The 16,180-nt window shown below is 28.5% G+C and overlaps 1 protein-coding gene across 1 annotated transcript in view; it reads right to left on the bottom strand.

Moving 5' to 3' along the window:
* LOC100200663 (dipeptidyl peptidase 2) overlaps positions 1 to 15,412 on the bottom strand; it is a 19,754-nt gene extending 4,342 nt beyond the window's left edge. Inside the window, exons 1-4 of the mRNA XM_065789029.1 lie at positions 15,214 to 15,412; positions 11,427 to 11,566; positions 5,681 to 5,844; positions 5,448 to 5,583 (exon numbers count right to left, since the gene is read on the bottom strand). Of these exons, the coding sequence (XP_065645101.1) occupies positions 5,448 to 5,583; positions 5,681 to 5,844; positions 11,427 to 11,566; positions 15,214 to 15,373 (600 nt within the window). The 5' untranslated portion in view covers positions 15,374 to 15,412. The remainder of the gene's footprint in view (positions 1 to 5,447; positions 5,584 to 5,680; positions 5,845 to 11,426; positions 11,567 to 15,213) is intronic.
* Positions 15,413 to 16,180: the final 768 nt, after the last annotated feature.

Here is a 16,180-nt window from a genome sequence, read left to right as displayed (position 1 = left end):
TTACAAATAGTAATTTTACTAATCTTAAGTAAACACCAAAAATACAGATCTTTATTTATATAATTAATAATAATTATAAAATAGTAATGATAATGATAAAAATAGTATTTATAGTAATAAACATTAAATCTACAATAACAATATAACAACAATAACAATAATGATAGTAATAATAATAATAATAAAAAAAATAAAAAAATAAGTCACTTGTTAATAATAATAAAAATAGTAATAATAATAATAATAATAAAAATAAAAATAATAAGTCACTTGTTTTTATAAACACAATAGCTAACTATACAAAGTTGGCAACATTAAATTAATTAAAAAATACATACCAATGCAAACAACACAATGAAACATATAACAATATGAACTATTCACTACAATGCCCAATAAACAAGAATACAACAATAAAAAACAACAACAACAAAAACAACAAACACCGCACAAATTACATTATAAAATAAACAACATACAAAACAGGAAAAGTTTTTTTTTTTTTTTTTTTTTTTTTTTTTTTTTTTTTTTTTTTTTTTTAAACATCTTCGCTTCCAACAAGGCTGCAAGCAGCCACTAATTAAAGTTGGAAGTTACTGTAAGAGAAAAGATGAAGGTTGTAGAGCAAGATAACGATTGACAGATGATTTAAAAGATTGCAAATTATATGAATCAGGAAAGCAAGATGAAGGAAGCGAATTCCAAAGAACTGATGTTCGAGGAAAAAAACTAGACGAATAAGTGTTTTTGGAGCACTTAGGAACAGTCACAGAAAAAGGATGACACTTAATTGAATGACGAGTAACACGAGAATGAATTTTAGTAGATGGCACAAGAGACGCTAGCTCTTTAGAGCAGTGCCCATTATAGTATTTGTAGAAAAGAGAAAGAGAAGCAACATTACGACGATGTGATAATGGTTGGAGGTTGGCTGCAAGAGCAGGTCCAACTATGTTTACAATGCGTTTTTGCACCTTGTCTAAAAGAGAAAGGACATCATTAGAAGATCCGCCCCAGATATGGCAACAGTATTCCATACAAGGCCGGATTTGAGATTTATAGAGATAGAGAATAGAATCCAGAGTAAGAAAGTGGCAAGCTCGATAAAGAGATGCAACCTTAGCAGATGCTAATTTTGCAACTGATTTGATATATGGTTTCTAAGAAAGATTGGAAGTAAGAGTTAATCCTAGAAGATGAAGAGTAGGTGACTCATCGAGTACATCACCGTTCATAAATATAGGAAGATCTAAATTATTGCGATAACGATTGGCTGAAAAAAATTGAGTTTTATCTGAATTAAAGTTCACCAGCCACTGTGAGCCCCATGCTGTAGCATAAGTGAGATCCTTTTCAAGCTCAAATGCCCCCTCCAGGCAATCAGAGGGTGTTGGTTTCTTATCACGACAAGAATAAATGGTAGTATCATCAGCAAACAATGCCACCTTAGATGTGAGAATATCTGGAAGATCGTTAATGTAAATTAAAAAGAGTATAGGGCCAAGGATAGAACCTTGAGGAACCCCTGAAGTTACAGAATAAGAAGAAGAGTGTTGTCCATCGAGGACAACTTTTATGCTACGATTGGAAAGGAAGGATTCAATGATCTTAAAGATGTTGCCGGATACACCATAAGAAGAAAGCTTATGGAGAAGACCAGCATGCCAAACTTTATCAAACGCTTTTGAAATGTCAAGAGTGATGGCCTTAACCTCTCCACCTTCATCTAATGCACGATAAAACCTGTCAGTTATTACTGTTAGCAAATCAGCTGTAGAACGAGAAGATCGAAATCCATATTGATGGTCAGAAAGTAAGTTATTAGATTCAAGATGAGAAATTAAGTGTTTGTTAATTAAAGATTCAAAAACCTTGCTTATGATAGGAAGAAGACTTATGGGACGGTAGTTAGACGAATCAGATCGCTCCCCAGAATTTTTGAAGATAGGGATAATAGATGCGGCTTTCCAGCAGGCTGGAAAACAAGACTCTGATAAGCACTTGTTGAATAGTTTTGAGAGTATAGACGACAGCTCCGGAGAACACTTCTGCAAGACAATAACAGGTATGTTGTCTGGGCCACAAGCTGTAGAAGAGTCTAGGCAGGAGATCACTTTAGATACAGATGCTGGAGTGATATGAATGTCAAGCAATGGATCAACATGTTTGTTGGCAATATCAGGTAGAACGCAATTAGTGGAGTCAAGAGCTGATATTGATGAAAAGTTTTTAGCAAACAGTTCGGCTTTGTCTTAAGGTGAGGTGACAAAGTCTGAACCATACAAGAGAGGTGGAATTATAGATTTGCCCTTATTATTGATATTATTAAAGATTCTCCAGAAGTCACGAGAGCCTAATTTTTGAGATGAGATACGAGATTTCATGACCTGAGAATAGCGGGTTTTGGTGTAAGACAAAACCTTTTTACAGTTGTTTCTAGCAGTAATAAACAGACGTCTGTTTTCTGGAGAATTGTTTTGCTGATAAATATGGAAGTAACGGTTTCGATTGGCAATCGCAGCAGCACAGTGTGAGGAAAACCATGGAGGAGAGTGAGGCTTGACCTGGAATCGTCGAGAGGGAATAAAAGATTCCATGCCAGCCTGAATCCACGAAGTTATGTAAGAAGCACATTTGTCGACAGGAAGTTGAAAGATTTCTACCCAAGGGCCATCACGAAGAAAATCACGGAAAGAATCCCAGTCAGCTTTACTGTAGTTGTAAGAGGTTCGATAATAGGGGGATTCAGGTGATGAAGAAGAATGAGATATTAGTTTTAAAGAGATCAAACTGTGATCAGAAGCACCTAAGGGTGAATGTGGAGAAACTGAGCATTGACTAGGATCAGAAACAAGACATAAGTCAAGTAGAGAAGGTAAATGATTAGGGTTGTCAGGAAAGCGAGTTGGAAAGTTGACTATTTGAGTTAGGGATTGAGAAAGGCAAAAATTGTGGGCTTTAATGCCTGCAAAGTCACTGGCACTAGAGCCAAGGCATTTAGTATGATGAGCACTAACAACAACAATATTGGCTGATGGATAAAGACAGAGGGCTTGGTCAATATGATCAGAAATAACATCAAAAAGAGTGCAGTCTTGAGATGAAGGAGAGCGATATAGAACAAAGAGAAAGGCTATAGAGTGAAGTGGTGCTAAACGAAAGCACATGAAAGAATAGCCTGTGGATTCAAACCTAATTTCCTGTCAAATGGGTGAATTCTTACGAATGTAAATGCCCAGGCCAAGCATGTGACTATTGGAGTCTTTACGAATCAGAGGAAGATAACCATCAACACTAAGATCACAAGATGAGACAGCTGAACTCAAATTAGTCTCACAAAGAGCAAGTAGGTCTGGTGAACTTTGCAAGAGATAAGACTCAACAGAAGAAAAGTTACTTCGAAGACCACGAATATTAGTGAATGATATGTTTAGAGAACTTGGTGATGATGATGGTTTTTTGTGTTTTATAGTTTTTGGTACTTTATTCATTTTTAAATTGGTTTGAAGAACAACAACATGGCACTGTTAATACTTTGATATTTTTCAGCTGTTGATGGAATCAGCCTCTCTGAGAGCTACCACAGAGTTCGGGAAACCTGACTACCAGCCGGCCTCAGAACCATAAAACTGAGTTTTAGAGCTGTACCCTCATAAGGAGATAATAGAATGAGTTGCCTTGTCGTAAAAACAGTGACACAAGCAAACCCATGCATTGAGTCAAGAAGATCCAGCATTCAACATCCTAAACTGGAAACAATGTATTAAAAATACATCTGCGCCAGCCTAATAGATGAAGAAGGGGTGCAAGGCTGGTCAACAGATAGAATCTGTTTGCCCCTTAAGTCTTTGCCTAGGAGGCCTTCTACAAGACAGTAGCTGGGTGCATTTAACATCTGCCCAAGATGAGTATTTTTATCGAGACACCATCTCTAGCCTTTACTCAACCAAGAGCCCCAAGGCAGGGGGTGTTTTATATCGGAGTTGGCATCTCCTAGCCTTTGCCTAAAAAGGCGTATCCTACAAGGCAGCAGGACATGAAGCAGATTGTACTGGGTTACATGTTACCAGTAGCAGGATAACCTGATCTGACAGATGGATAACCTGATAACCTGATCTGACAGATCAACCGATCTGACAGATCAAAAGATAACAGGATAACCTGATCTGACAGATCTGATATATATATATATATATATATATATATATATATATATATATATATATATATATATATATATATATATATATATATATATATATATATGGCAGCAAGGCAAGCTGCACCAGGTGCCACTAAGTTAAACTAAGCACAAGTTAAACTAGTTAAACTAAGCACAAGTTAAACTAAGCACAGGTGCCAAGTTAAACTAAGCACAAACTTAAAACTAAGCTAAAGTTAAACTAAGCACAAAAATGCATTAAAGTACGAACAGTGTACAAAAATAATCTAAAAATTAAAGTTAAAAAAAAATGTTCTTTTTTTTTTTCATTGGTAGTAAAATTCATTGTTTTTTTTATTATTATTTTCCATTTTCGAACATTTTTAAACTTTCAACTTTGTATTTAGTTTCTCTTTTTTCTCTTCAGCCATTTTATCTATTAATAATATTTGATCTTGTTTTTATATTGTTTGTTGCTGTTTTTTTATTCGTCATTTTTTTAAAATAGTAATTTTATGATTTTCCTTATCTTCATTATTCCTTTTCACCCATTAACAACTACCTCTGCCATTTGCGATGTCATCGCAAAGAGTAAATTAATTAAAAAATCTTTTATGCTAATATGTATTATGACTTACATTATTATATATCACTAACATACTCAAAAAAATATATATATTAAACAACAAAAACAAGTTTTTTGTCAACAAATTTGTTTTTGTAATTTTGACTTTTGTATTAGTTTAAATATCATAAATCGTAATATATTTTTACATTATACTTTTGTAAACAGATCCCATGCATAATTTTTAGTTAAAAATAGTATATTCAGACTCTGGATTTGAAAACCACAAAAAAATTACTTCATCCTAGTTTTTGGTATCCCAGAGCTCTAAAAATATAAATAACTTTATGGACTACTAATAGGGAAAAAATTAAGACTTTTTGGTTAGAGGAACAATCATTTTTTGAGCCCGGAGTCCTTAGGTATAAGGGCAGCAAAGACTCTGGGACTCTGGGCCTACAAATAATAAGTTTCTAGTCATTAAATCTCATGAATTTTATTCTTACAGCAGATCATAAGTCAACAAACATGTTTAGAGCTTCTGGACACTACAGACTTGGAAAAAGTAGAGATATAAAGCCGGAGTCTTTTTGCGACTCAGCATCCCTGATCTTAGTTCTTTTAATTTTCTCTTATTTTTTTTTTTTTACAAAAGTGTCAAAAGTGTAAAAGAAAATTAAAAGACAAAAAAAAAAAAAAAAAAAAAAAAGTTTAAAATACCTCAGTTACAGTTTGGAAAAACTCTGATCTTGGACGTTTTCCAGCTATAGTTAAGAAAGGGGCACTACTTGCTACACCACCATCAATAATGTGAGGATACTTGTAACGCATGTATGCAGTCAACATACCGCCATAACTATACAATAACCAATTTTATTACTACAAGATATTTAAACATTAACAATATTAAAAAAATTTTAACTTTCTTATTTATAGTCAAAGTAACACCTCACCTTCCTCCAAATGCAAAAACAGAACAGTTATCAGCACCCATACTCTTCTTTAAGTATTGAATAAGAGCTGCAAAGTCAGCTAAAGCTTGGTCAATAGTTAAAAAACCAATATTGGCAGGAGTAAAGGAATCATTTCCAAAAGGTAGTGATTTGCCATAATATCGCTAGATATTAAAAAAAAAAAAATTTTATAAATTGATTTATTATAACTGCATGTTTTTATAATAAATCAATTAGTTGGACAATTCTGTTAATATATATATATATATATATATATATATATATATATATATATATATATATATATATATATATATATATATATATATATATAAAGTTAATCAAAAATGTTTAAATTAAAAAAACTATTGATGAAAGCTGCATCTATTACAATCAGTTGAAAAAAATTTTACTTCAAATAAAATAAAGGCTACTAGCAACAACAACAACAAAAAATTATATCTGATCATAATCACTTCAAAAGAACAACTCTTGAGAACAAACAGCTAAGTTGATGTAAAAAGGTGCTGTCAGATGCTAAGCTCCATTATTCTCAGTTCACTAAATCTCGTATCTTATCTCAGAAGTTAGGCTTTAGAGACTTTTGGAAAATCTTCAACAGCGTTGTTAACAAAGGTAGGTCTAACATTCCATCTCTCATTCATGGGAATAACCTTATTACCTCTCCCAAGTATAAGGTCGAACTATTTGTAATAAAATTTTCTTATTTGATTCTTGAATCTTATAGCCATACTCTTCCTTTCATTCTAATTAAACAGGTTAACCAATTGCTAGACATTTAAATCACTCCAGTTTCCGTTGCTAAAGTTGTATCTCGATTAAACTCTTCTAAAGCTTGTGGTCCAGAAAAAATTCCGGTCATAGCCTTACAAAATTGTTCTCCAGAACTCTCTTCTATTTAATAAGTGCTTGACTGAGTCTTGCTTTCTTGTCTGCTCCAATGACCCCTCCCCAATTATCATCTGATCGTCTTCTTTCTGTTATTAGCAAAGTCTTTGAGTCTTTGATAAACAAATATCTCACATCCCATTTTGAGTCAAATAACTTACTGTCAGACAATTAGTATGGTTTTTGATCCTCTCGATCTGCGGCTGACTTGCTAACTGCTATGACTGAAAGATTTTATTGTGCATTAGATAGAGGCGGAGAGGCTAGGGCTATTGCTCTTGAAATATCTAAGGCTTTCGTCAAAGTATGGCATGCTGGTCTTCTCCATAAGCTTGTTTCATATGGTGTATCTGGGAAAGTTTTTAAGATTATCAAATCTTAAAAACTTTTCTTTCTAACTGCTTTATTAAAGTCATCCTTAAAGGCCAACACTCTTCTTTATTTTGAGTGACTTCTGGGGTAGCTCAAGGTTCTATCCTTGGTCCTGTTTTGTTTTTTTATCTAAGTTAATGATTTTCTTGACAACCTTACATCTAAAGTAGCTCTTTTTGCTGATGACTCAATTTTATACTTCTATCTTGACAAAAAGCCTTCTCTTTTCGATCGCTTAAAACAGGCAGCCAATCTTAAATTTGATCTCACTTCTGTAACAGATTGGGGCTCACGGTGGCTTGTAAATTTTAACTCCAACAAAACTCAGTTATTTACTGCAAAAAACTAATGCAGTAATTGTCAATATTCCTATATTAATGAATGGCAACACTCTTATCAAGTTCTCTTCTTTATGTCTTCTTGGATTATTGTTTACTACTAACTTTTCATGGAAACCGTATATACAATCGATTGCTAAATTAGCATCTGCTAAGGTTGCTTCTCTTAATTGTGCTCGCCATTTTCTCTCTCCTGATTCCATTCTTTACCTCTACAAATCTCTTATTCATCCCTGTAGGAATACTGATGTCATATTTGGGCTGGTTCTTTTAATGATGCTCTTTTCTCTTCTTGACAAGATCCAAAAACGCATTGTAAACATAGTTGGACCTGTTCTTTCTGCTAAGCTTGAGCCTCTTTCCCATCATTGTTAAGTTGCATCTCTTTCTCTTTTCTACAAATATTATCATGGTTGCTGCTCAAAGGAGCTATCGTCTTTAGTTCCATCAGCTAAAACTTATTTAGTTGCTTGCAGCCTTGTTGGGAGTGAATCAGAATTTTAAAAAAATTTATGTAATAAATTGATGTTGAACATTATAAAAATTATAAATATCTTTTCTTGCTATAAAACAAAAAAAAGTCACAAACTACTGCTCTTTTTTTAAGGTTCAAATGTGTGACTTTTTAAGAATATTTTCAATTTCATTTATCGTTGTGTGAAATAACAATAATAAACACAGCTCTACGGCATGCACAACTTAAAATACCTACAAATACATCATTAATAAGTCAAGAATACACACCTTTAAACATTAAACCACCAAAATATAATATTTGTTTATCACTGTTAAGCAATAGGCAAACAAAAATTAGGTGAATTATTGGATGATTATACCCTAGCACTTAAAATATTTGCCAAGGATTGCAACTTAAAAGCATTTGCTGCATTACAATATCAATAAGCAATTAGCAACTCTTTTATCAATGGTATAGCTTAAAACAAAACAAAGAACAGCTAATTTACAATAGAAATAACAATAGGCATTAGATGCTGGGTAAAGCTAAAGCATATGAATCTACTCAAAAGCATTCTAAAGATTATTTGTAAAAACATTGTGCTTAAAAGTTTGTTTAACTTTTAAGCACAATGTCTTTACAAAAAGGAATTATTGAACCTTCTACATCACCCTGGAGATCATGTAGTAAGAAGAAATAAATAATCAAAAAGCTAGAAACCAAGACATATTACAATTTGGCTATATTCTCAGAATATAGCCAAATCATAACAAATGTCTTGATATTTAGTCTTTACTACAAGTAGATGAACTTGTAAACAAAACTATCCAGTATAGATATTTTGTATAATCAATTTGAAGTCAGTATTTTACCAGATCCCAATTAAACTAGATTTCCTGTATGCTGCATTCAAAGCCAATTGAAGCCTGCATCAGTTTACTAGCCATTTGGTGTAGCAAACAGAAAGTGAAATAGCACAAATAATTAAGATAATTGAGTAGCACAGTTCCAAAAAAATAATTTTAATGCTAAAGAGAAACTGAAAGATATCTTTTGCTCATCTTGAATAAATGACACTTTGATGAATCAAGAAAGGAACATGACTGCAACCTAAACTGCTTACTTTTAGCTGCTAAAATAGAAAAAACATTTTAGCAGCTTAAGGGAAGCTCCTCTCTTACCTACTTTTTCTATGGATGATGTAGACTTCTTTTTCTATAGACGATGTAGATCATGTAACAAGCAACTGTTAGTTTTGATATAATCTACATGGTTGACTAGCTTGTTGCTGCATTATTAACAATTATATCAACAATGCAAACTATCTTTCTGCAAACTACAAGTCATAACTCATCAAAGAAACTCAAATGGCTAAAATCTCTATCTTAAAAAACATTATGAGCTTCTTATAGACTATTTAGTAAGCACAAGACATGTTTTAAATGCCTATAAAACTTATTGACATGTTTTTTAAACGTCTAAATCAAGACTTGTGGCTACTGAGAGGGTAGTAATGATATTGTACTTTGACAATCAACTTGGAAGTGCACTACTCCAAACCAGCTGTATCTCCAAACAAATAAAACTACTTAAAAGGGCACCTCCTTTTAGAAAAAAATTTTATTCTGGTATATTTATTCAGTTTATTGAAGATTTCTAAAAAAAAAATTACAAATCTATATTTATAAATTTTTTTTTTTTTTTTAATATTATCATATTTTATATTAACTTTTATAATATATAACTTTAACTTATATAATTATAACATATATATTAAATATATTATTATAACTAAATAATTGTTTAACTTTTAAATATTTTTTTTTTTATTTAAACAAACTTGAATTGTTCTCCATACTATAAGATTTTACTGTTATATTTTGCAATTTATAGCATTAAAGGCATACAAACATGTAATTTATTGTTAAAAAGAATATAGCATTAAAGTATATTAAATTATATTTAAAAAATTAAAGCATATTAAAGTATATTAAAAAAAAAGGTATATAAAGTAAGAATATAGCATAAAATCTATTAGGAAAATTTGACAAAGATGAACCATAACTAATTTTCAAAAACCAGCATGTAAACATATTGTACAAAATAATGTGACTTAGTGAGACATTTGAGACTTTCTAAGCAAGCAGCTGAACTATTAGCCTCTCGATTAAAGGAATTTTTGACATTTTTGACAGCTTTGCAAAGGTTTCCAATTATAATACAAAGAGAAATCCTTAGTGAGACATTTGAGACTTTCTAAGCAAGCAGCTGAACTATTAGCTTCTCGATTAAAGGAATTTTTGACATTTTTGACAGCTTTTCAAAGGTTTCCAATTATAGTACAAAGAGAAATCCGTTGTTAACTTTTTTGAAGAAGTCAATTTACTGATTTTCTGTTAAGTTATTTCAGGTCTCAACAGTTTCAACAAAATGGAAACTGCTTGTCAATAGTTTAAAGCAAAATCTCAGAAGAACTCAATCATGAGTTCTTCTGCTTAACGGCAATATTTTTGTTTCTGTCCTAATTAGTCATTCTATTTATATGCAATAGACATACCATAACATTATTATTATTAAACATGACTGGATTATTTGTGTAGATTTGAAATTATTAACTTTCCCCTTGGTCAGCAATAAGGTTTCTTTTAGTTATTTATTCCTCCACCCTATCCACAGACAGAGGTGGCCATAATAGTTAAGGAAGCAATTTAAAAAAATGTGTTGCAACAACCTTCATTTAACTTTTTAACAATGAAAAACAAAACTTGACAAACAAATTGAAACAGGGTAAACTTTAACGTATCTCTGTATGTGGGACAGTCATGCAAAAATTGATACTGGATACAAAAAATTACCCTAATCAAGACACTATCACAGTGAGCATACTACATTTTATTGTTATAATTAAACGAAAAATTATAAAGTCTTTTAAAAATTTTTAATATTAGTTTAGTTATTTATGTTTTTATGGATATATATTATGAAGTTACCATATAAATTTGTTACTTAATTTGGTATTATCTTGTCACCATAATTGAATTTAAAATACGAATTTGGCACCGCGTTAAGTCGGTGAGATATTTTCTACATTGATATGTGATTCATAAACATTTGAAGATAACAATCTGAAAAACTTAAATGAAATACGCTCTCACCAAAAGGATTTAATAGTTCATAGTTTGGAACACAGTTTCAGAAAGCTTGATTTAAAATCTTGGCGAACGCTTACTTACTGAAATTTTGGATATATTTGGCACATTAATTAAATGTGAATAAACCAATTGTTAGCAAAAATAAAAGGTTTTCCACTGCTCTATCTGAAACTTGTTAAATTTGCTAGAGCACTTAAAACTGGTTGCTTTTAGTGCATAATTACAGAACTGACAGGTTCATCATTAGAGATAAGACTTAATTTTGTAAAAAATAAACTCTTTTAAAACAAATCTTAGGATTTCTAAATGAGTTACTAATTTTCTTTTCAATAATTAAAAAAATAATAACTACTTAAATTTAATGAGAAAAAAAAAAATATTGCCATAAAAATATGTATTTATTTTATAACAATATTTAATACTTATTTGTGTATTTATTTGTTATTATTGCTTTATTATTGAATATTATTAATAGCAATAATAATTAATTATTAATCAAAATACCACATTTTACTTACATGTTCACCAAAAATAACTAGGCCTTTTAATTTTTGGGCAAGTTCAAATACAAAACCGGTGTTTTCCCAAAAATTCTCGATGGAACCTTCATTGCCAGTGTAAAACAAAACCGGCCCTTCTCCTTTTGACCAATATTTATCTATAAAAAAATACTAGAGATAATTTTTTTGTAATTTTCATTGTAAACTATTATACAATTTAACATTCATTTATTAAATAATTATAGATTATATACAAATGTTCAAAAATGATCAAATATTCAGAAAAATCAATATAATAAAATCGCAAATGACTGATTTTTTTTTTAAAAGGGGCTTAAAAGATGTTAAAAAGAAGTTTTAAAAGGGTGAAAAAAAAAAAGATAAAATAAAACTAATGACAAAAATCAAGCAAAAATAGAAAACAAGGAAAGTTGAAAATTTGAAGGAAAAAATAATTAAAACAAAAAAAAAATTAAATAGGAAAAATAAGAAATAAAAAAACTAAATGAAGAAGGTGAATAAAAACAACAAATTATTGAACTGTATAAAAATATAAAACATAATTGAAAAAAAAAAAGGAAGAAAAGAAAGCAAAAGATTTTTTTGTCTGTATTTTTTCATTATTTAGTGTTATTCATTTCTTGTTTCTTTGTTTATTTTTCTGCTTTGATGTGTCATAATATAGTAATTATTTAAAAAAATATATATTATTTAATTTATAATAATGCTTGACTAATAATAGTTTTTTTATTTTGTTGCTGTTTTTGTGTGCGGTAATTTTATTAAAATTTTTTATAAACCTTTTTTAACAATCATAATATTATTTGTATGATTTTAATCATTATTATTATAAATATTGTTATTATTACTTTTATCTTTTGTTTTTAATTAACACAATTATTTTATGTAATTGGTAATCGCTACATTTTATCAGTTTTCAACTGTTCATAACTTTCTATTTATACTACAGTGATTTAAAAAACTAGTTACTAATTGTTATTAATACTGATAATTTTTTTGATAATGTTAATTCACCTCACTAAGTCCGAGAAAACCATTGCAGTTAAGGAGGCTATTATTATAATAATCATTTTTACTATCATTATCAATATTATACTAATATTATCGATATTGTTGCATGCTGTTAACTCTATCATTATTTGTAAACATAAGCATACTATTATATTACTTTTAATACATTTTTAACATTAATAGGTGTATTCTATATTTTCATCATTATTTTTTTAAATATTTTAATTTACACTTCATTTTATATATTATTATTGTTGTTGATTATTTTGTTTATTAATTTTAGATACCACTCCATTGACTAGTTTTTAACTATATGAGTGACACCTAACTTGATTTAGTAAAAATTGTAATAAAACCTATGACTTCCTTATGTCTTTATTTCTGATGACAAACTTACAGTTAAATACAAAAATAAAATTTTTTATGCATGGAAAAAATACAAACAGTTAAATAAATCTTTTCATATAGGAACAATTTTTTTAAATACATTTATTCAACCAAAAATTGAAAAATTGCAAGTTTTATTACAAGTTTTACAAAATCAAGTTAGGTGTCACTCATATAGTTAAAAACTATATTTACATTTTAAAATAATTATTAATTTAATAATTATTTTAAAATAATTATTAAACTATTAACTATTTTAAAATAACTATTAACATAATAAGTATAAAGTTAATAATTAATTATATCATAAATTTTGTATATTAAATCCTTCATTAATTAATCTATAAATAACTTGTATATTACAATAAGTATTAATGTGGAGAAAGATTTTCAATGAGACTACAAAATTTCAATTCAACTTGATGACTAAGATGATTTATTTCTGAGAGAATTGTGAGTAGAAAACTATGCCATGAATGGTATGATACTGAACAAATTAAGTCTGTCAGATATGATGGCAGAGTAAAAAAAAATATAGGAAAGATTGCAAGACAGAACTTACACTATTTTTAACAGGCAAAAAGATGAAACAGATTCAAAAACTGTTGATTATTGCATGAAAAAATTCCAACTTGATGCTGATATTACTTTAAAATAATTAATATTTTCTTAATGCTAATGGGTGTTATTAGGTGATAATGTTAATGTGCACTATTTTCATAATTGTAATGTTGAATAATGCCAGAACTGCAAGAGTTACTGCAAGAGTTATTATTTGAAAAAAGTTATAGCAAGTGATGAAACTTGCAAAATAGATACCAAAAGTATAGTGACTTGCAAAAATGTATCGCAAGTGATAAAACTTGTAAAAAAGATACCATAAATATTGTAACTTGTAAAATGGTATCGCAAGTGATGAAACTTGCAAAATAAATACAGCAAGTATTGACTTGCAAAAAGATATTGCAAGTGATGAAACTTGCATAAAATTTTTTATAGATGGTTCTGGTGTTAATTATACTTTTGTACCTATAATTTAAATTAAATATACCTTTGTACCTATAATTTTTTATAGATGGTTCTGGTGTTAATTATACCTTTGATGTCATTTAAAATGTTTCATCATTAAAGATGCAATCATTAAAAATGTTTCATTATTGAAATATTAATCATTTACTAAAAGTGAAAAACTAAGTAACTAAATACATCCTCAGTGCAGTTAAAAATGATTTCTTGTTAATAAGATTTCTATTATTTCTGAATTTTAAAACAGTTACCTAATTTAGCTAATCATACTTATATCAAGCTATATATTAAGCATACTAGTCATAGTAGTCCCTCAATAGCAGTTGTATAATATTCTTTTATAATGTTGTAATGCATGAAATCATTTTTGTAACTTATGGCAATTTATTTCAATTTTAATTTCAAAACATTTTTTTTAAATTTGGTAAAAAGGGGTAAAAGACCCATCCCCTTTGGACATTGACACTACACAGATAAATAAGTAATTTTTTTAGCATGTTTTTAATAACTTTTTCACATTGTATAATGATACAAGATAATTATAAGATTCAAACATTAGCTTAAAGAAATAAATATATTTTTGGATAGTGGATAAGCAGAGCAGCTCCCACTCTGGTTATAAAGTGACATTAGATATGACAGCGGCATTTAAATTTTCTTTTGATAACTTTAGCTCACATTAATAGCAATTAAGAAAAAAATTTAATTAATTTAAGGTCAGAGGCAGAGGGGGGAAGACCATATACCCATCCTTCTCTATGTGAATCTATACACCACTGGTATATGTTCAAATCAAGAAAAATATAAATTTTATTTGTTGTAATTGCTATAATAGTTTTAATTTAAAAAAATATTTATAAGAATTATTTTTTTTTTAAATCAAGGTGTATTAAACCATAACCACCATATCCACCCCAACTGTTAAATACACCTCTAATATTTCCTTGAAGTGCAAAATAAAATAATAACAACTTTTTGTATATATAAACTACTAACTTCATTTAAATACATTTATTTATGGATGAAATTTGCATTTATTGGATGTTAAAGGTGGTGGTTTGGTGCCCCTTTAACTCCCTGAATGTAAATATGTAGCTCTCTCATATATCTATCTTTTGATACCAATATGTAGTTTTTTAAATAAGTATTGACAAGGCTATAAAAATATATTTAAAAAAATTAAATCTTGACCACAAATTCTTCAATAAATCTACTTATCAAAAAATTGGTACTTAAAACATCATAACTTTAGGCAGTTTTGTTGGATTTCGATACCTTTAAAATACTGTATTAAAGCCCTATTTAATGATAAATAACAATCTAGTATATAATCAATTAAAAAATTTCGATAAAATTTTACCTGAGATTAAGTAGCGCTGTTTAAACTGACCATTAGCACCAGCTTGTCCAAGGAAATTGAAGTGGTCAATAAATTGTACAAAATATTTTTCAACATAATCTTCACTCAATTTACAATAAGTATGACAAATTAAAAGACTAGCTATAAAAACCTTTAACATAATGTTATCTCTAAATTAGAAATAAATTAATCATAATTTATTGTCATTTTAAATAAAATAGTTTGTAGGATTATACAAAGCTGTTATGTATAATTTGTATAATCTGTTTGATTTAATTAAGATAGATAAAAAAATACAATAATATACTTATATAATTAGTAGTATAAATTGAAAAAATTAGCATTGAAAAATTTACTTTATTATATATATATATATATATATATATATATATATATATATATATATATATATTATATTATAAATATTACATATATATGTATATATATATATATTTATATATATTATATATTTATATAATATATTACACCTCATATATTTAATATACGAGGTGTAATATTATATATATATATATATATATATATATATATATATATATATATATATATATATATATATATATATATATATATATATATATATATTATATATATATATATATTATATATATATATATATATATATATATATATATATATATATATATATATATATATATATATATATATTATATTCTATATTTATATTTATACAACACGTCACATTATTAATAAATGTAAATAAGTTATAAATAAATTTTACTTTTCATAACTTAAGCTCTTATTACGGATGCCACTTATGTCATAAAAAGAAGTTAATCAAAACACATATAAAGGAAACTAAGTATGTAACGCCAAACTATGTAACACGCTCAAGAAAAGACAAAGAATTCTAATAGCTTCGGATCACTTTATATACGCTCTTTATGCGCCGACATGCTAACGTTAAAATTTACGATCGCGTGATCAA

The sequence above is a fragment of the Hydra vulgaris genome, chromosome 01 (genome assembly GCF_038396675.1).
Source record: "Hydra vulgaris chromosome 01, alternate assembly HydraT2T_AEP".
In the NCBI taxonomy this organism is placed as follows: Eukaryota; Metazoa; Cnidaria; class Hydrozoa; order Anthoathecata; family Hydridae; genus Hydra; species Hydra vulgaris.
Note: the sequence above shows the minus strand (reverse complement) of the source record. Positions and strands in the feature narration are given on the sequence as shown.